Source organism: Sipha flava, unplaced genomic scaffold, assembly GCF_003268045.1.
Source record: "Sipha flava isolate LNK unplaced genomic scaffold, YSA_version1 197_pilon_pilon, whole genome shotgun sequence".
NCBI lineage: Eukaryota > Metazoa > Arthropoda > Insecta > Hemiptera > Aphididae > Sipha > Sipha flava.
In genome coordinates, this window is record NW_020272774.1 from 1,663,298 (window position 1) to 1,686,985 (window position 23,688).

The 23,688-nt window shown below is 31.0% G+C and overlaps 2 protein-coding genes across 2 annotated transcripts in view; one reads left to right on the top strand and one right to left on the bottom strand.

Annotated features, from left to right (window-relative positions):
* Nucleotides 1–23,688, bottom strand: part of LOC112681793 — a 161,759-nt gene that overhangs the window by 61,549 nt on the left and 76,522 nt on the right. The window lies entirely within an intron of this gene.
* The window catches only part of LOC112681810, a 56,999-nt gene continuing 48,006 nt past the window's right edge, over nt 14,696–23,688 (top strand). Inside the window, exons 1-7 of the mRNA XM_025552124.1 lie at nt 14,696–14,777; nt 15,403–15,548; nt 16,247–16,436; nt 16,502–16,592; nt 16,654–16,786; nt 18,841–19,102; nt 22,199–22,398. Of these exons, the coding sequence (XP_025407909.1) occupies nt 14,696–14,777; nt 15,403–15,548; nt 16,247–16,436; nt 16,502–16,592; nt 16,654–16,786; nt 18,841–19,102; nt 22,199–22,398 (1,104 nt within the window). The remainder of the gene's footprint in view (nt 14,778–15,402; nt 15,549–16,246; nt 16,437–16,501; nt 16,593–16,653; nt 16,787–18,840; nt 19,103–22,198; nt 22,399–23,688) is intronic.

The following is a 23,688-nucleotide window of genomic DNA, read 5'->3' on the forward strand; positions in this document are numbered from 1 at the left end:
CTGTTTTTTATCTAGATACATAGTTAACATAGTTATCTATTATCTTATCTAGATAATATTTTGCTTATCTATGAACAACACTGGTTATACATAATCTACATACAACAAGTGAGTAAATAGTTTATATTTTACATTATAAATAACAATAATAAATTGATAGGTTAGAATTTATTATTTTAATTGTTTTTGTGCGCATATTGAAATAATCATTATTTATTAGTTTATTACATGTTTTGAAATCGAATGGTATACATCATGACAATAGATACACAGTTATTTGATATTTAACAAATGAAATATTATATTTGGTGAATGAGGAAATAAATCAGTAAACTAAAGTAATGTTTATCAAATTCTTAATAGCACAAAAATGTTAATAGGACAAAGCAAACACAAAAATAAGTAGAAAATATATTGGTTAATGTTTCGGAAAGGATATAGAGTTTTGAAGGGACAGTTTGAAGATCATATTAATCCCGGTGGTACCTTAGATTTTAGCGGATAAAGAAAACATCAGGTAGAAGAGATAAATTAACAAGTATCTAATTTATTAATGCAATATTCCAAAACAATGAATCAAGTTTACTTTAACACCCACCGAATTACAACATGTGATAAGATAAAATTATTCACGTGTAAGATATTATGAATAATACAATTAATATTATGTCAATTGCATAAAATAATTAAAGTATTACATACCAAAATTACGTTTTTTGTAAATCGCTTGCAAGCTATGTTTTCGTTTTACATAATTATTTTAATTAAATTTCTTACGTCAGGCATACTTCAATGAATAATTGAGATAATCAAATAAATCCAATTTTTTTAATTAGAAAATATTATTAAAAAATATATTAAAAGATTATTATTTTAAATTCATTTGTGAAACAACAGCTCATTTGTTTGATTTGTAAGAAACCGGCCATCGGAAAATCATTATTAAATATTTAAATTTAAAAATATTTTATAGTAATTTCATATTGTTTGCATACAGCTCCTTTCTACGATTACTATTGTGACATAATACTACTACTAATCCTATTATACTAACGATCAAAACCGATTATTATTAATTACAATATTATAATAATTAGCTAACGGGAATGAATTTTATCATTCAGCTGAAAGTAAATCACTTTTATCACTATATCACAAATCGCATACAAAATCAGTCAATGATTGTTTAAGGACACGGCGAATGATAGTCCGATATTATGTTATTATAATGTTTGATCATTCAAAACTTGTAAACCTTTGTATTTTACAGTGATTGTCGCTCGTTGTAATCACGGTTTATGCAATCAATTGTATTCATATTGTTATGTAATAAGTATAATAATTTTATGACTTATAAATCATCTAGTACAAATTCATGGACAATTTTACAGCTTGAGCGGCTAATAATCACGTTATGTAAAACAAGTATTCAATATATATTTTTGATCGCTAAAATGTCTTACTAAAATGAGAAAAGTCCTGATAGTTTTTAAAAGAGGAGTACTATGTAATGTACTATGTAAATCGTCTAATTCCGAACGCCATTTCAAAATATAAAAAAATATCACAATGATAATTTTTGATCAGTACATAAAAGACACAAAAACCATCGTCGTGCTGAAAGAAATATTTTCAAGTTGGTTATGATACTACTACTACTAAGTAATGAAAATACAAGTCTTTCAATATTGATGCATGGGTTCCGCGAGGTAGAGATTTATCCCCTAATGTACATAACATACTTACTTTCGAACAACCCACCAACTCAAATATGATGCTAGCAACCTACGCCGACCACATTACTATTCTATCCATTAACAATAACCGCGAAACTGCTTCTAAACACCAACAAAAGCACACTTCTAAAACTGAAACTTCGTCAAAATTGAAAAAAAAATTCAATGAAAAAAAAAAAAATTGCCCATCTTATGAAATATTATTGTACCTATATTACAATCATCAATAAAGTTATACAATCATCCAACCAAATAAAATATTTAGGTATTATTGTAATGTTTAAAGACACTAAAGACAAAAGGACAAAAAAAATAAAAAAAAAAATAGAAACATTAAACAAGTGCATCACATTTGGAACTCGTTTAAAAATACAAATATATACAGCAAACACAGGATTTTACAAACTTCGTCCAAAGAAAATTCAAAACTAAACTTATATACGAAATTATTAATTTATTAAACAATAATAAAACCCATCTGATCTTATTGAATCCGAATTTGATAATCAGCCAAATTTACCTAAATATATCCAATACAAGCCCACCAGAACATTATTCTTCGACTAATTACATGCATATCATGATACATGAGCAATGATTCTTTTATAAATACTTTGACATCCCAACCGTTAATGAACTATTAACTATAGGTGTATCACAAATGATTCCATTCCAAAATTAGCTCCCAAAAAAGTCATCCTCACACCTTACCCGATAATAAATAATGAAATCTGAAAAGTATTTGGTCCCGTGACCTATTATAATAAAAACTAAATTTCCCCATTAATCATATAACTGTTAATTAAATAATATATTATAAGGGTATTGCTAATTGGTCTCTTACCCCAATCATGTTACTCTATCGATTACATTCAGAATACTATTGTATGTACGTATTATTATGTTATTGTAAACGTTGAAAACTTTTCTTTAGTATGGAAATAAAAAATAAATGTATTAAAATAATACATAAATATGTATATTTCTATGTATAATTTATACTTTTTAACCAATTGAATTGTGCATGTTTAACAATAATTTTTTGTTACTAAATGAACTTAATATTTGAAATCCATTTAAACTTGGTACACAAGTATTTGTATAATTTTGGGAGGGGAAATAAAAATACGCAATGCTTATTGTTGCTACTTTGAGTTCTTAAAATAAAAATAAATAAGGGTGCCTTAACAGATATATAAAAATAAAAACATACATAATTTTCATAGTAATCAACTATAATAATTAAAATTAATAAATCATATGTGGCATATACGGCACACATTAATTATCAAAATATGGTCTGTTTGACCCAATAAATGAAATAATAATAATACAGTATAAATACAATATATGATAAAATTGATAAATGAATATGTTATATACTGGCCCAACAGCAGCACAGTTAATTTACTAAAATAATAATAAACAAGGTGGCCCACATGTCACACAATAAATAATAATACTATAATAATAATTTGCCTTTAACTGCTAGGACCGTCGTCCTTTACACAAGTAAACGAAACAAATATAGTCGACCAATACTCACATGTGACTGTGATTGATGGCGGATTTTATCCCAACGCGACCGCACCAGCACTGTGACTTAACAAATGCACACTGCAGTGTATGAAAGAAATAAGTCACAGAACATGATAGTGCAACCACCCAAGCACAGTCACCAACGAAGACGGAGATTCTACAGCGCAGACGAAGACAATACGAATAAAAACCACGTTAATCACAATGACTGTTGGTAAGTGACCATCCTAAACAACGGTGACTATAAATTAAGGCAACACTATTTGCGCAGAATGACACTTACAAGACAGCCGACACGAAAGACACAAAAACACAGAAAACGTGGTTTAATGAAAATGGCTGTAGACCAACAAACGAACACTTGAATACGATACAGTTGATGTGCACACCACGGCGAACACGAACAGAAAGCGAGACGATGCTGACGATATTCACCAGGAAGACTCTGGCCGCCGGACACCAAAAAATGAAGATAATTATCTCAGTGCCACTATACCAACCCAAAAAACACGAGAACTTACGAAACTTTGTTGCACTGAGAACATGACTTTAACTTTTACAAAAACATAACCGGAAAACTCTGAAAACGTGTAATAATGAACCTTTGCACGCGACGATAACAATGCGATTACGATGACTGCGGACACGCCACGCATCGCTATGCATCGCTCGAAAATGGTAACATTCATTACGACAATCACGGATAGTAACGATCTCACGTGCGTACTGGGCGGTCAGCCCACGACAGCTGTTGCTATCGTTTGCAGCACGGCAATACGTGCGATAAGAATCGATACGAAAATAAATATACACACATGCAATTAAAAAGGTCATATTGGCACGAACACTTATAATTATATAACAAAAATTTGACATCAATAACCAGCGAAAAACGAATGATAATTTAATTCAACTCCGTTGAGTGCTCCGCTATGTAACTCTTTTTAAGTCAGGTAACAGAAATGCCATGTCGGTTACGTTTTGACTACAAAATTATATACACTAAAACCATTTCATTTTTTCATCAACTTTTACCAATTCTGCATAAGAACAAAACGCTAATGCGTTGCACTAACGATAATTAAATTACAAAAATCCGTTTATAGGTACCGTTTCATGTGGCGCGTTGCTTACATTCTCGATGTGTCAGTTTTACCGACTCAAAGCGTCCGTTTTTTCTCTCGTCTTATGATTGTACGATCTTTTTTCATTTCCTCTGCTCACAACATAATAAAAATTACACTTGCTGCGTTTCCACGGTCATCAGTCCGAATTTGTTTGAATTTAATTCCACGCGAATCAGAGTTTACCGAAACCCGAATATTGTGAACAACACTATCGCACGACGACGGAGAAACTTGTAAACTCGCAACACGTTTTGTAATACAACGTATGTGGGTTACAACGTATTTCGTGTACTGCATTTCGGTGTACTCGTACTTGTGATAATGTTTTTCGAGAAACGTTTGGTGTCGATGATCGTTGGCAATTCACGCGACATAATATAGCGTTTAGTTACGAAATATTTATACCACCACCGTGACCACTTGATTAATTAATATGTGTAATCTGATATTATGACATGGTAAAAATTTACAGAATGGTATCTGTTTGATCTACTACTCCGGATACTAATGCATGATCCTTTCACTAGTGCACTTATGTGTGAAGTTTGTATAAGAGATGATGATCACATGATACGGCTTGAATTAAACGCATTTTGTAAGGGATATCACTTATGTGGAAAACGCTGGTTCATGATTTATGGTTGGATTTTTTTAAATTTTTTTTAACAGATTAGGAGTCAAGAATAAATTACTTCCACATAAATATTGATATTAAATTGTACATTTAAATGTATCTATCATAGAGATCGCAAAATTTCGAATATTATCATTACAATCATTATTTTATAGTTTTTGATTGAGCTTATTCGTACGTTTTATCAAAGTACATGATTTTTGTTTTATGAACACCCGGATTTTATCGTGTTGTAAAAATCCCATAGTAATAATTAGATCATATAATTAGATTATTTGTGAAACGATAAATTTAGTACATTTTATCACATGTTTTAACCATACTACATAAATTGTTTTTCTTTAAACAATTTTTATGGTTTGTCGATTTGGTTTCAGAAATCTCGTTGTAACAGTATCTTGTAATCAAATCGTAAATTGTTCTGAGATATACTACTCTGCTAAGATATTTTATATAATATAATAAAAGGGAGTATTTTACGTATTTTTACGATACTTATTTTGTAAATGTTCAGTAAGCGTTCGATAATGTAATGTAATGTAGTCTATTTTCTTCGGTTGAGATTTAGTGATATGTCGTCGATGACTTTGAGAAGTTGAGTAAAAGTTCTATGGAAACTTCGGAAACCGTGTTGATCAGGACAAATTTTGGAGGTGGTGTGAATTTTGAGTCTGATGAATAAAAGTTTCTCCAGAACATTAGACATCGTGTTAATTCGATATTGAACGATGGTTAACTGGATTGGATACGTCCTTATCAGGCTTTGGCATTAGTTGAGTATTCGGCATACTCGTAGATGTGTAATGGTTTTGTGTCCGCTGTATTTTAGTGCACTGTTTGGCCCAGGAGAACGACGACTGGGGAGCGATTTAATTACGTTCCAGGCTTCGGCTGGAGAGAAAAACGAGGTAGAGGTAACGGAAGAGTGCTCTGATAGATCAGTTTGTGGTGTACAGAGGAGTCAATATTGGCGCTTCCAGAAGGGGATCAAAATTGAACTTCCAGAGAATCAGCTAGTAGATCTGCTTTTAGCTTGGGGTTAATGATGATAACCTAGAGGGTCCTTCAGAAGACAAGAGGGTTGAGGTTTGCGTATGAGAGCTCGATTAAGTCTGTAGAATCGTTTCCACGCGTTTCTTCCTTCGTTAAGTCGATGCTGTGAGAAGTGACCGGTATTTAAACATAATCAAACATCGATGCTCCATTCCCATTCGTCGGTTTGTTATCTCTCCTGTAGACGATGTAAAACGTTACTATTCTTCTGTTTCATTGGTTTCCTTCGTGCCGTTTTACTTCGTTAAAACGTTGTTCTTTGTGGCCCTGAAAAAAGCCGTTTTACTATAGATTTGCTCAGTTACAACTCCCTCCTCAGATTTGTCAACGGGTGAACAAAGCTAGTGACGAATTTGCTGATCTAATTTTTTAAAATTGAAAGGCATGTCTGTGTATCGATGCCTTGTGTAATGCTTTGCGTAAATTATTCCATGATAGGTACCACAGCGGCGTGACCTCTCATAAGACAGTTCTTTCATTTTTTGGTCGTTCGTATTTTGCTAGACATTCCGTTACATATTTAAATGCATTAAATAATTGAATATATTTTTGTTCAAATGGAATGTATCTATAAACAGATTTTTCAGTAACTATTCTCCAATCTTCCGGGGTGTTTGAATCGTGGTTGTGTTTCTATTCTGGCTTCGTTTACTTCCGTGATCCATTTGATCATGGTCTATGTTTTTCTTTATTCTTTTTTCGTTCTATTTCCTTATCTTGTGAGATCGTTTTTACTGAACGGATTGACGCTAGTCCGTAATAATCGACCTTATCGACTTTGTATGTTCGTTGTCTTGCTTTTGCCACATAGATGCGTTCCGTTACAATATGTTTTTTATTTTCAAACAATAAAAAGTAAAATAGCTTTTTTTACTTCCATGGTAGAGAGAATAATAAATAACTTATAGTAATAATTGAATTTTATTGATTATTGAATCAGATACTCGTATAAGAAATCGATTCGTGTGAAAGATGATCACACAAAGACATTTTTTGTATTTTTGTAGCGCAATTTTCAGTTTCAAGTGGACAGTGTCCAGTCACAAAGTGTCTTGTCTAAAATCAGTCTAAATTCACAAAAAAAAAAAAAAAAAAAATTAAATATATTTCTTTAGAAGAATTTAGAAGTAAAATTATTACTATTGATAAAAAAAAAGTAGTATTAGTATTTTAAGAACTTACCTCATAAAGTTAATAATGAACGATAACAACTCGAATATAAATGATCAACGATTCATAAATACGAGTACACAAGAAACATTATATTATTATGTTATTAGTGGATGATAATAGAAACGCGCGTAGGAAAAATAGATTATTTTATTTTAGCGAAAGAAAATTAACCGAACGCCCCCGTACGTTTACATCATTCTATTTCGTTGCATGCACAATCGTTTTATTTTCTTGGGTTGGATATGTTTCATCATGACCTCATACGGAGCATACACCAGAATATTGTTTGAACATTAAGCTGTATACTAATATACCATTACCACACAAGCGGATGCCGTCGAAGTGTATGCTAACTATTTGTAAATACATATATATATATATTAAATATGAATTGACGAAACGAGGCCACTTTTAACGAGGAGAAAATTGCATTCATAGTACTGAAAAATAATACATCGTGTTGTGTACAGATAAACACAGCGTTTGTCCATAACACACGTACAAACTGTTTTGTTTGCACAACGTTTCACGTAGCGTGGCACTCTCGTAACGCTACAGCCGTAGTCCCACGGGAACGTTCCGTTTGATTGCTCTGAAAAAAAGAAAGATCTGATAGGTAGGAAGTTATCGGGAAGATTTTTTGATTACCCACTGGATTACTTCAAAGCACATGGACACGGTTGAAATGTCTGTAAGTGTCATGAACAAGTATACGGGGTATACGAAATTATGTATTTGTTTATTTACATTTATAAACTAACCGAAATCCTCGTCATAAAACAATCAGCTCCGATTTTCAAGTGTATGCACAAAAGTACCTCTATTGTTCAAATATTTTGTTAATTGTGTTCAAGTGAGATTTTGACGTACACAACAATTGTGGGTTTAGTCACACAAACGAGTGAACACGCTAAACACTAAAGAACAACAACTCGAATCAAGTGGTTTTCAACCAACATTAATACAGAGAATAAACTTTCGGCTCGACCAAATAACAATAATATCGTTATTTTGTGTACTCGTAAAAAAGCAAAGATGATTCGAAGAATATTTTGTTTTCCAACATCAGAATCATTAAGTTTGACATAATATTAGGGTTTCTAATCATTTTTCTGTTTTTTTTTTCTGAAATTCTTTTCAGCATAAAATCGATTTTATCTTCGAACACAACAAACGGCTTTAAAATTTATTATGTAGTTTTAATATTTTATATCTATATTATAAATTAAGCCACTTTAAATAAAAAAAAAAAAAAAATCAAATTAGCAGTGTAGTGCACTGCGAACGCTTTCTTTGAAGTTTTATACTGTATAAATATTATAACTGGATGATATTAATCTACTTACGAAAATAAATTTCTTTGTTCATGCGCGATTGTCCTACGCACACATTGTTTTTCACGGCATATAACTATTTAACTATTAATACGAAAGAAACGGTAAAATAATCGACCAAATCAAATGTTTCCATCCGTTGACGCGCGTCATACGAGTTAATAATATAAGGGAATGAGGGAAGTGTAACATTCGTGTATATAAGATACAGTTACAACTTTTTTTTTTTTTTTTTGTTAAATGTAACAGCCCAGAAAAACTCACGAGTTCATAAAAGTTGGCCACCCCTGTTGTAGAATACATGGATCGTTACCATAGTAAATGCAAATTCACTATCACCGTGTGTCCCGTAAAAACTACGTATAGTTCTATGTTATCCTTTATGTTTGATTAATAAATAATTTGTATTCATAATTATCAATTTACACCGAGCTACTTATCGCACTCGGTCATCGGTAACCATACTCAAACGCGCACGGTATATTTTCAACCGTCGTGTATAATGCGCGGTAGCGCGTATAACACGATTAGACAATTTTTTCTATAAATACTCGCCAAAGTTTTGAACATAATACCTCCATATAGGACACTTATAAATTAGTTGTTAAATTGCTACTTCATTTACGTTGCTACCATCGTACTCGTATTGTTATTCTGTAGCGTAGACAAATGTGTATTTGTCCAATTTTTTTTCCTCTCTCAATGTTACGCACGAAATCTTGGATGATTATTATAAAGACACTATTATTTTGCTCTTCTAATTTTGACGTTAATTTATTATTAATATTGAAAAAAAAATATTAATTCACTCAATAAGATTAATCGTAACGGTCTTAGCGGATGATAGTACGTTTGTATACATATGTATATGTACATACGAGATTATTAGTATAATTAGTTATATATGAATACACAAGTGACTGAGATGGATCCAGTGAACGAAATTGACTTTTTAGAAATAAAAAATAAAGCCTTGGAATCTGGATTTTTTTAAACATTTTGCACGTTGCAGTCACAGTTAAAAATAATTTTTCTTATAATCAATCAAACACATAATATTAATGGAAGTAGTAGAAATAAATATAAAAATGTGGCTACGAATCGAAAAAAGTGCGTTTTGAAAAATCACCAAATTTTCCATCGTCAATACACTGGTATTTTTATCGAGAAACCGCCCCCGCGGCCGGACGCGTTGGCAAAGCCTACAAGACGGGTAAAACACGATTGCGTCCGTTCGTTATCGACGATACCTTTTTTAAGCCACACGATTCCGTATGGTTTTACCTGATTTTTAACTACACGATTTCGTATGAAGTTTTAAACGTTAATGCCAATTTTCATACCGATATTGGTGTATACCAAATGCCTATACGAGAGAACTTAAAAAATATAATAAATACTTTGTGTTTTATTGCTTTTATTACCTATGTTTATTGTTAATGATATCAAATATATCAGATATAATGAAATTTCGTTATTTCCGATATATTATACGGTATTTTCCGAATTTCAGTAAAAGTAGTAAGTTATAGATGTTAAGAAATCCAAATTTAAGCATTTTCAAATAATTTATTAACAATAATTTCATTCAAATAAAAATTGTCGATTTTATTTATTTATTAATTAATTTTCTTTTATTTAGTTATCCTTATTTTATTTATTATTTTATTATAAACTTTTTTTATGAAATATTATATAACGAAATTAATATGTGTATTCTATATTTACATTATTATTTAGTTTTATATACTTTAGTATTATTAGATATAATAAGGTGAAATTAGTAAATTTGATAATATTGCATACAATTTCATACGCAATCATGTTTATTTATTTTTCTTACCCACCTTTTTAGATACCCATCTACAAACGTACGCAAACATGTTGTATCTCACGAGGTGATGGTAAAACACAATTGCGTATCCGAAAAGCGGATCGCAAATCATATGTATGTTTATGCGCGTGTTTGCTGGTGCAGCGTGTGTAATGAGAGGCGAATGTAAAAATCGTGTTAACGTCGCGACCAAGAAAATTTTGCCGCCGCCGTTACCACACGTAAAAATAATATCGTAATAGTAATAATAAATTCAAATCAATACGAACTTGCGGCGGCGGTAGTGGCAGCGTGTGTATTTGGGTATACGTATTATTTTTGAACAAATACGGTTAAAAACCGTTAGCCCGTAGTCGTACCCCGCGATTTATGCACATTGCACTACACTTATATATATCACATCTTCACCGCTTTGACCAACTGCGGTTTATTATATCGTATGGTTGCGGTCTGATCAGGCAGCTGTCTCTTTTTTGGATCGGACGCGAATTCCAAGAAATTTACACCATCCCTATCGTAGGTCATGCTCTCTGTTTGCCCGTCAGTTAAAACCCCGTCGCTTAAGGATGAACGTTTTCCTCGAACGATATGAATAAATCCGTAATCTTCACCGGCCGTAGCCGCCTAGGATCTTGAGCAAAGGTTCCCAAACTTTTTTTCACCATAGATCACGTGCCAATTTTTTCCATTTTCGTAGACCCCTAAAATTAAATTTTTACAAATTCATCTAGGTGTTTTTCATAACTTATACGGAACTGCTCACCTGAATAGGCTTTACTATGGAGTGCATTTTTTTGAAAATAAAAAACGTATTATTTTTAATTATACATTTAATGAAAATATTTAAATAATTTTTTTTAGTAATTAAAACGATAAGAAATGCAAATTAAATAAATAAAAATAATAGAAAAAAAAATCAAGTTTGGTGTTAAAAAAATACATCTTTCATAGGAAGAATGATCCTGATTCTTTGATAGTAAATTTTCAATAATTGTCTTAAAATTAGTCAGGTTTAACCTTAAATCTCTTCTATCAGTGATTTCCAATCTATTACATTTTTTTGTAAGAAGATTGACAGCTGTATTGAACCCCTTTCCATGCAGTATGATGACGGAAAATCAATCAAAAAATTTCTTTCGATATTCCATAAAGAAGAATAAGTAACAGGTATGTCCCTCTGAAGGCAGAACTGCTGATACCCATATATAAATGTACCTTAAGTTCATCATTAATATTTATTACGATCAGTTCTTCTTATAAGTTCTTCTCGCACACATTTTTGACTTATAACTCTCGTGGACCCCTATTTACACATGATGCACCCCCAATTTTCTTTTTTCGTTGACGTAGACCCGTTATAGATTAGAATCGACCCTAGAGGGTCGATATAGACCACTTTGGGAACCTGTGTTCTAGAAAACAAACATCACCCTCCTCCACCCATGTGATTCAAGAATAATCAGGTTGTATGCAAACTTTCACATTTTATTTATTTTATTTTTTTGTTACAATACGTTATCAATATACTTTCCGTTAAATTTTATAAAATCGTACGCATTTAATTACATTTTTTAAATCCAGAATTCACTATTGTTTATTCGGCTAATAAAACAATTGTTTTGAAATCGAACATTTTTTTTCTTCATTTTTATCGAAGTAGAAGCATTAAAGTGCGATTTCTTTGGACGCGTCTGTAGACGCGACTGACGCGGTGCGATTTGAATTTTTGCGACGCGACTGAGTAGGTATTCCGTACAATTACAAAACGCAGTCACAAGAGACGCGTGGCAGGTATATAATATACATTGTTATCAAAAGACATTTTAAAATTATATAGGTAAATCAAATAAACGGTATAAAATTAACAAGTCAAAGATAATCGGTCGCGCGTCTAGTGCCTTTTGACCGCTTACCAAGCGGTCATCAGTTGCGCGATTAGAAACGCAACCACCGCGTGGCGGTGTTGGGAATAGGTTTCATTTAAAAATAGGAAAAACAGTTAAAATTGGAGTCACGCTACGTCAGCCGCATCGGTCGCGCGTCTATAAACGCACTCTAAGGAATTGCATCTTTAAAAAAATGAGTTTCCAATAGTCACTATAATTTAGAAGTACTAAAGTATTCGATTTTCTAATTTTGATCAGTTGGATAATTCTAAATGATGAGACAATTTGAAATCACACTTATCATGTTCTGGAAGGTATTTTTGTAAAATAAAATAAAAAATAAAAAATGGACGGTCTCAGAATAAAATAATTTGCGTCTTTATTTTCTATCTATGTATGCTCACTCGCATTGTAATCCAGTTGATGCACTGGAAAGAAATAATTAGATAGTAAAAAGGTATATTTAATCTATCGAAGTGTCATCGCCTTTTTCACTCTCGCCAATATTATACATGCTTACGACCGAAACCACCAACGATTAATCTTGTTGTACGGTAGAAATAATAATAAATTACAAGTAACCATGGGCGTGGTGTTATCGAAAAAGATTTCAAAAATGATTAGGCAACGCATTAAGGCTGTAATCCGTGGGAGATGGGAATCTCTAAGGAAGACCGCAACGAAAACGTGATGTGTTTGGTAATCATGAAAATATATAATACGATTACGGTAACAAAGCACGTGATTCGTAGATGACCATAATGATATAGCCCACAAACGGTATACGCTACCGTACACAGTCCTATACAGGCCCGTACTGGCCCATTGAGCGACCGGGCAGATGCACGACGCGCCGATGAAAATTACGATGCTCGATGCGCCCATAAAAGTGACCGCTACATTAAAATTTTGGAGAGATATCCATTGTTTCTCATTAACAAGTAATAATCCGATGGTCTTCAGTAATACGTAATTGAAAAACGTTTGTATTTTTGTGAAGACAAGCGTAACACCTAAATTATGATTCTTTAATCTGTAATCTATTGGGCCATAGTTAACCTGAAAGATTATATAACAAAAATTAAGCTGCCCTTAAATATTTTCGTAGCCGCCCCATAAGAGCAGCCAGTACGGGTCTGGTACTATACCTACATATTTATGTAGAAGAGCGTATTGGTCTCATGGGCATAGTGTTATCCATGTGACGAATACGCAATTTTTGGTTTAGAACAGTATGGGGAAACTCGATAGCTGAAAATTTCATAAATTGTCACCGCCGTCAATGAACACAACACTACGTTACACAATACTGTGCGTGTGAATTATTATTTGCGTAAGCGTTGTCGACGTTTGTCCTGGTGCGAGGAAAAGGGATGCGGTCTGACGTTCTTGACAGATTGCAGTACAACTGTAGTGTAAATAACAATGTATAATGATAGGTGTACCGTAACATCAACGCTAATATTTTGATAACAAACGTTGTCGATTACACGTGTAATTATCCTGCCAATTATATATTATACATGTAGCGTTTAAATTACAAACAAAATTACAATCGAACACGTATCGATAATCGTTTATTGTGCACACATACATAATAATTGTAAATTTTAAACTAGGAACTATCACACTAAACGTGATGTACTACGTTCACTAACCGCATAATCCGATCGAGTCACACCGAATCACCGGAATTGTATCTCGGCAATTATAATGATAAAAATAGTAACAGTAGCTCTGATAAAACAAACTCATTAAAGAATGATAAAAATAGTAGTATTGTGAAGAATAATAACTAGGCCGGGTCACACTTTTATTTTTCTACAATAGATATATAATACATATGATTTTTTGGTTGTTAAGTTTTTGTGTTTATTTTTCATTGGTTTAATTTTACAACTGTATTTTTTTTTCCGGATTTTACAGATTTTTGATCATTAATCAATCTATATAATTATGAAGGTAAACATTATAGTGGTTAATCATTGATATTACGTTTTAAACTCATATCAATGCTATTTTTATTGTAGAAAATACAAAAAACCAGAACCAGATCCAACAACTCAAGAAATCAAGATGCAGATCAGGATTTCGTTTCAAACACAATATCTAACGATAAATTAGACAGTAATAAATTACGTTTGACGAATTTCAATTGTTAATTGTTATAATTGTTTTATAGATGCCAACAAAAACACGGTGAACACCAATGAAAATAGATTGGGAGAGATGAATGCTTACATAAATGCTTTGAAGCTACACACACAAAAATTATCAGGTACCTGCTGTATAATAAACAATATGTAAAAGTTTTACACTAGAACCGACAAAGGTTGATCAAATGATTATAAAATATATGTTTTTCGTCATTAAAAAGATATGGTTGAAAATATAATCGAAGCCGTGGATAGTTCTAAAGAAGATTATACGGAAAAAATATGTATACGGGAAAAAATTTCAGGTACGTTTCAGAAATAAACCAACGGTAATATTTATTCGATAATCTCTATATTTGTAATAAACAAAATGAAATGCCAGGAAAATGGCACAATAATAAGATCAATTATTTTAATATCCGATATGCAAATCGGCCGTCGGCACATGAAATATTTGACATTTGGAGATTAAACTGTGTAACGACAAAAACTTTCATAAATTGTAACGGTCGTCAAAATAATGAATCATAGACAATTATCATTTTTATTTTATTAATTTTTAATTTTAATAAGAATTATTTTACCAATTAAGTTGTATTGCTACGTTATGTGATTGACATTTTATTGCAAAAGAAAAATTTACAGCTAAAATTAAAATGCGCTCGTTGTATAATATCAGAGGTAAATTTGTACATCATGCAAGGACAGTGATTTTTTCTTATCATATCATTGACAATTAAATAATATGATGATGTATATAGAATATTAAAAATTAGAATTTTTTCGTTCCATGTCGTAAATTTATATTATTTTATATAATAGTAATTCACAACAGTATATTTTTGAAAGAAAAACAAATATTAAATCTCTTTAATGATGGTTTTATAATATACCTTATGATGAGAATAAATACTCTTAAAATCTTAAAAGGTAAAAAGTCGAAATTGGAGCATGGAGTTCCACTAACGGTCGAACCTATAATAGTGCATGACGTGAGTCACATTGTTATCGATGCATTTAGAGATTACTTATATCGCGAACTTCCCGGCAACAAAAGAAAATTATTCGACTCACAGGTAAGCATTGGAATAAGCAAACGATGTAAAATGTCACATATTTGAGATATAATATCAAGATTAAAATATATATATATACCATACACATATAGAGAATATGACGTAGAGTGAAAAAAATATTTTGCAACTGGTACATCTACTAATTTGAATACTACATTATATTGCGTGGACTATACGTGCGTAAAACTGCGCTTGATAACGGTCCAAAAAAGATGTTCTGCATCAATGTACTGGTAAATTTAAATTGGTGGTGAGGATTTTCAGGCAAATTTTCGGATACATGGATGATCATCAGCAAATTTGGATGATATTGTAATAGATTTTGAAATATTTTGTTATAAAGCTGGTCTGTTTTGTTCACTAAGAGGAAGTACAGAAAGTCGTCATTAAGTTTTTTATTTGACCTAAAGATAACGCAAAGGACTTTTGATTTAAACATTTTTATTTTTGTTTATATTTTTTCTTTCATGTCGGACTTCAGTATTTGATTTTGTGTAATATTTTTATTGCAATTGAAAACAGATTTTTAGTGAAAATGTGCTTTACAATTACTAGATGGAATTTTAAACACAAGATATGCAAACGATAATTATGGTGTTTTTAAAAATACTATCTAATATTAAAATCAAAGGATAGAGAATTCAGTTTTAATCAATCGTGAGCTGATTTTATGTTATATAATGTATTATTCGTCGCAGGAGCTCAAAGAGCATTTATCTTTAATTGAAGACATCCGGCGTGCGGAAAAAGACGTGATGGAAGTACAAGAACTCCTTTTAAGGATGGACGACAAAGGTGGTAGTTATGGACTGAAGTCGTGGAACGTTGAAAACTACTTCCTCCTATGTCCACGAACTTTCGTTAAAAACACGAACGAGAAAAAAGAAAGTGAGTAAATTTAATTTTAATGTGTTTCTCGTCACTGGGTTCTCAGCGGATTCCGTTAAAATTAGATGAAAACGTCAAGAAACAAGCAACTGTCGTATACGGTATTCACACAAAGCTGAGACAACTCAGGTTGCATTTGAACAGAGTACGACCTAGGTTTGTCATAGAAAGGTAAACCTGGTACCGCGATGCAGAGAATAAACGTTATTTGATCTAGGTTAGACGTACAATGTCACAAGTCCAAAATCGTACAGACACATCCGGTGGTAGAAAACCCCAAAGAGATAAGCTTGTTTGTTAATACCAATATTGTTCGCTTTAAACGTTTTTTTCCTGGTGGCATTTATAAGGTAATCATTAATTTTTTCATCAAAAATATGATATTATATATAAATTTTATATTGGCTCTTTAACTATTATAAAAATGTATTCTTACGAGTAAATAGTATAAAATAGAAGAAAATTGTCTTTCTGTTATTATTTAATTTCAATGACGCTACTTAGGTGCCTATACTTTCATCGAAATGATAAAATATACGAGACTTTAAAAAAAAAGATTAACATTTGTATAGTACACCACTTTAATATATTTATTTTTTAGATTCTGAGTAAAGCGAAGAATGTAATGCTTTTACAATGATGTTTATTTCTTTTTCATTTTCTTTTTCTTTTTTATTCTGTAAACACTTTCTCTCCCTCTAAACTTGCTCAAAAGTATCAAGTGTAGCATTTTTTCTAAAAGTTAATGTTCTTGAGCTGGTATTTTAGAGAGGTCATTTTTCGATTTTCGAAACGGTACTCGAAATAAAAGCGGTTATAGAAGAAAAAGCGTACAATTTCACGATTTTATAATATTAAATAATTACGGATGACGTTTTCTACCACAAATATTACTTCAAATTAAAAATGACTGGAGATCTTTTTTGTTGTATTTTGAATTTTGTTTCTCATGGTTGAAAATTTGGTAAATTTTAGCCATTTTTGAGCTATTAATAGACATTTAAATTTTGGAAGTTTTTTGTTATAATTCGGTTAAAACATTTGTAAAACCATGAACTTTAGGTTATTTACTTATATAATCCTTACATAGACATGGTAAAATTTTCAAAACATTTTTGTGACTTTTGAGTTTATTCTTTTATTTAATATTTTTTTTCATTTTTATGATATTTCCTAATTATAAATTATAATTATATAAATTACCTTTTTATATAAATCGTTCATAAGCTGTTCTTAAAACGCTTTGTATATCACTATAGAAACGAATAAAATTAAATAAAAAAGATTCCCTTATCTGCTCAGAATAGTTTTTTATCGAATGCAATCATTGCATTCAAATCGAATACAGTAAAATTACACTTAACTGTCCGAGTTATTTATATTATCATTTCACTTAACGAAATTGATGAATAATATTTGATTTATTTTGGTTATGTTTAAAAAAAATACTTCATCCACAGAGTTCGTAATCCGTCATTGTCATATCTCTAACATGACAGTAATATTAGGTTACATAACAATAATATTATTTTCTATCATTTTGCGAAAATTAAGGGTTATAAAGTACACGCATGTTTAACCCTTCGTTAGTCACCTCATTAAATAATAAACGTATTAACAATTTTAGTCACTTAGGGTAATATAATAACACATAAACTTATTATATTATATACATATTTATTTTTAAAATTAACAATTAAGTAGATCGAATTATTTTTGGCAGAATATGTCTTACTTTTAATGTATATATATATATATATATTTTTATTATTTCAATAGTTTTGACGATTTATTAAAATATTTTAAGCATAATATCAGCATTTATCCTATACTCATTGAAAATTACCAACCATTATTAGTAACTTATCTAGTTTATTGTTTAATTTGTAATGTAATACCAATACATTAATCTAGTCTTTAAAAAAATAAATACCCATGTAATAAAAATAAACCCAAATAAATTGTTTGGATTGTTAAAAAATTAAGGTTTATTTGTGAATTAATTTTTTTAAAGACCCAAAACGAAAATGGTCACTGAAACAGTAAAATATTACCAAAATCCATTTTTACTGACTATGTTTACCTTTTGATAATGTATTTATAATTATGACAATTAAAACCTCACATTTAAACTTTATCACTTATGAGGTTACGGAGGTAACGGAGGTGTGCATTATGTTTTGACCTCGAAAAAAATATTTTAAATATTTATTTAATATATTCACGGTAATAAAATACTGCAAGGTAACTATACCGAAGGGTTAGTAACCAAACGTTGTGTTTAGAACGGACAATCGAAACCGTAACTCGTGTAGTTATACAAAAACAATGTTAACGGTTAATAAGACTAAAATAGGCAACAAACTTTGTGTGTGAAATGAATAAAATTATTTCTGTGTATTAGAAAACCATTACGGTCATAAACATGGGGGAACGGATGACACGATTCGAGTTGTCGACGTACGGTGGTGGTTCGAACGGAGCGTTCGTTTACGAGTATGCGCCCAGACGTCAACTAGCATCCGGCATGAAGGCCAAAATTACCGTGACGTTTAAATGCACGTCGTTGGAGGACATTTACGAATTGATGATCATTAAGTCGTCCAAAGGAAATGACAGAACGAACGTTCTCGTGTGCGCGGAAAATTCAGTACCAGTGTTACAATGTAAGTGGATGATATAATCATAACGCCGTTAATATTTTATGTAGATAATTTTGTTTAAGTACGTAATGTAAAATTTATGATTTTCTTGAATTTTTATTATTAATTAAACCGTAGAAAAATGTACAATCTGTATGCATATACTCGTATGTACGATAAGAAATTTTTTGGATTTTTTTTTTTTTTAATCTCGACTAATCGCATGAGAAAAAGGGGGTCAATTAACAATATTTATAATATGAACTCAATTTATTTTGTACTAGGGATACAATCACATGGTCATTTTAGTTTAAGTCTATGGAGAGGATTGTCAGGTAAAATATGGTTAATGCTAGATTGGCGTTGATAGAATTATAATGATTTAAGACATTTTTGAGGAATTTATTGTGATTATAAGATGGCATTGTTGATATCTTTCGAACGTTGCATTCTCATGAGATCATGATGCAAGGATATTTTACTGACACTATCATAAGGCATTATTGAGAAGTTCTATGTTTATTGATTGGAATGGTTGCAAGGTTTTTAGATTAGAGTTTTTTGTAGTACCCTAAAATTGAATACCTTACGTTATCACAGGGCGTATCAATTTCTTATAAATTAACATTTTGTTATTTATTGCTATTTTTGATCGGATTAGTTGTCTTAGTTTGTAAAGTTTAAGGTTTAAATTTATGATTGAAAATTGTTTTTTGATTTATTATTTACGACCTAGATAGATTTTTCTCTTTTTTATTGATACTCTTTAAAAATGAGATGATACCTCCTCACCTATACCATTTGCTCACACTAAGACACCACACCCCTTGCTCAAAACGATGTTGTAATGTAATATTTCAATATGCCTTGTAGATTTTAAGATAATTATATTATACACGTCCACGGAGCAATAAAACAGCGTTATTATATATACGATACGATAATAGGAAACATTTTGAAGACCGAAAACGCTAGAAGTCTGTCCGATAACAGTATTATATTTTTAGTCTCTCGTTTAGTTTTGATTAAAATATTAAACAACATTCTCGTAATGTATGTACTAGATGAGTTTTGATCGCATATAAATTCTTGAAAGTTGCGCCGAAATGTACATAGAACTGTATTCTAGGGGTTCCGAAACAGATTGTGAATTTTTAATAACTCTTTGTTTGTATGTGTCATCTAGTTCTGACTGACTTATCAAGATGGTTAGAAATTTCATATGAATCACAATAAACAAATAAGTTCGCAGAGATATTAGAAAATCAATGATCAAATTGATTTCCTAATTTCGGGTTCACGACAGTGTATAACACTATAAAATAACTGTTTAATATAAAACTTCACGTGATTTCCGTTGCATTTGAAAATGCATATTAATATGATATATTAATATGCATTTTTAGAAGTATACATTGTATACTTTTGTTTATTAGTTGCTAGAATGGACCGTAGCTGGTTTTTGTTGTTTGCTCACCGGACTCGCGTAAACCAATGGTATTCTCTTTGTGTCTTTTCTTTCGTTTTTACCATATTGTTGCATTAATTACCTTTTGGTTATTATGTTCACTGTCTAACATCAATACATTTTTTGCATTACTTCTGTTACATTTTTGTATACCATTAACCAACTTCAACATCACCACAAGTATTACCATTATCGAATAATCAAAATATATCGATTTGCTTAAGGGTTTTATGTATAATCGTTTTAAAATATTTATTTGTGTAATATTTCATTATAATAATTTATTTTATTGTACTTTTCTCCTTTTTCTGGATGACACATTTGTGTCTCAATTATTAAGTATATTAGTATTATTGTTTTTAATAGTTTTAAATATTTTAAGTGGTCTAAAAATACGGTAAACAAAATTTTGTTTAGTATAATTTTAAAAAGAGTTTTCGTATGTAGTCCACTTCAATGATAATTCTAAACAATAGTATTGAATTGAAACAGACAGTACATTTTGTTTCCCAAGGCTAATCTTCGACGAACATGATGTAAGGTATACGTCTTACAAATATAACCAAAAAAACTTGTTAGGATAAATAAACAAAACTTATTACATATAATCGTAATGGGTGGAAATACCGTTTTCTCTGTGTTACGCATCCTCAAGGATCCCTTGTGGTACAGCGCCAAGCGAACTCCGTTACCACTATACGCTCTTTTGAAGAAAGTACATACCCCAATACCGGGAAAACCATCTAAACTCGTTCCGTATTATAAATGAGCGTCAATACATCTATTAGCATATTAATATGAGGCCATCGAACCGTAGTAATATATAATCTAAAGTACTCACTGGCCGTAAACAGTTTTGTTGTTTGCAAGCAGGTATTCGATAACATGGATCTGCGAGGGCCTCGGATTACAATATAGTTTTGGACAGTTTCTTAATAGTTATTAATAGATCCCCGCGTAGGCATTTGAATGCACGCTCATTTCATCCTGTTCGAGACGATAAATCACAACACGTCGGCGAACAATAACAACCTACAGCAAACCTTTATATTTTATCAGCTATAATGAAGTGTTGTTGGTGGTGAATTGTTAAATATATGATAATTATATTAATATCGATGCATTGAACAGAACTTAAAATGTTTTGAAGTGTGAGTATATTTTCTGCTGTCACATAATCAGTGTCACCTGGAGTTGAATAATAGTTATGTCCATGATAATATCATAGTTATAGTCGTTTGAATCTCTTGCATTTCGACTCGAGACCGATTGAAACGATATCCTAGTAACTGTTTCAGAAACTCTTAGACATATGTACAATTTTGAGAAAAATTGTCTTTCGGTTTTGGTGTTGAACAAAAAATAAAATAATTAACAATAAAAGATAAAAAAAAATATCTAGATAAAATACAAATATATAAAAATATATTAGCATATATAATATAATAAAAATATACTGTTATGTCTGTTATATTATCTATTTTTTGGATTATATTTGTTCGACTAACTGCTGCTTATCCATATTAACTTAATGCAAGATGTAGTTATGAAATTAGCCATTAGGAACCGATAGTATAATAATTCCTAATACTGGTAATGTTATGCTAAACTCCTCGCCGTTGCTCAAAACCGAATAACGTGCATGTTTCCAGATACCACGTTAAGCTACAAAATGGATTCGTCCCCTCTTGACGACCCGTCCGATCAAAGTCCGCCGTCCGCGTGCGTGTTCGAGTGCAACGCCTGTCTGGTGGGTGCCTCGAAAACGATCACGGTCATGGCGAGAAACGTTGGACGTTCCGCAAAATTTGTTTGCGTCTCCGAAGACGTTTGGTATACGAAATCGGTCGAGGTAAGTGCCCTCGCTATACGTCTGTTACCCGTATTAACTGTGTGGAATGCGAGCGTGCTCGTGTGATAAAATTAGTAGGTACTGGTGGTGCGAAAACAATAGCTCGATAAACATTTTCATGTACACATTTCGATACATATGTTTTTAATAGAAGTAGATAAAATGAAAACTGTGTTTAATAATGACAATACTTTTGAGTAGGTACCTACTTGTTGTTTTGTATCGCTGAAATGTATTGATTTAAAAAAAAAAAAGAAAAAAACGAGTTAACCTCTGGAACGTGTGACACAAAAACAAGCGAATACGATATTTTGGTATATCAGTCTTTTGAACTTCAGATCAATGTATGTACTATTGCTATCGATACAACAGTTTTAAGTGACAAAGGTTAAGCAGATAGGTTTATATAAGAGAAATCTTATAAAAGTAGATTCGAACATTAATCCAAAACTATAAGCGTCCATAATCAGATCAAATTTCGTTAAAATATTTCGTAAATGTTGAAACGTTTATATGTTAGTATACATGTTATCAATTGTGGCATAGTATAATGGAAAGTGTGTGACATGATATTAATCGGAAGTGTAATGTCGAGTACGAAACTCGATTTTTTTTAGAGGTTTTTTCTTATTTCTCCGTTTTCCCAATTATTTTGAAAACTAAAGAAATTAAAGAAAAATATCTCTCAAAATATCTACTATTGTCGCATAACAGAAATCTCCTGTAATAGTGATGATTGGAGCAATCCTTGTCAAAATTGTGAACATAGACACAAAAAAACCATACATTACACCTAGTAAGACCATATATTTCTTATTTCACAAATAGTGTATTATTATAAACATATTTAATAATCATTTTTAGTGTCCAGATTACGTTAATTTCAATAATTTATTAAGTCGGGCAACTTAAAGAAAAAAAAATAATAACTGGTTAACGGTGGAATAGAGTAGGACTGTATTCAATATTATTCAATGGACGATTAATCTCTTTTTATCGTTTTTTTAAACAACCATATATTATACTTGGTATGGAAATTTCATTCTCTAATTAAGAAAACTTTGTAAATTTCAATGTTAAACAAAAAGTTAGCAGAAAAATAATTGTGTTTATAAACTGAAGAAATTCAAAGAAACAAGTAGAACTATTTATCACACTACTTGTTTTATTTAAATGTTGAATAATTAATATGGTTGTAAATAAATTGGACCCACATTCAGGTATATACATATATATGTATACGTATATATATATATATATATATATATATATATATATATATATATATAT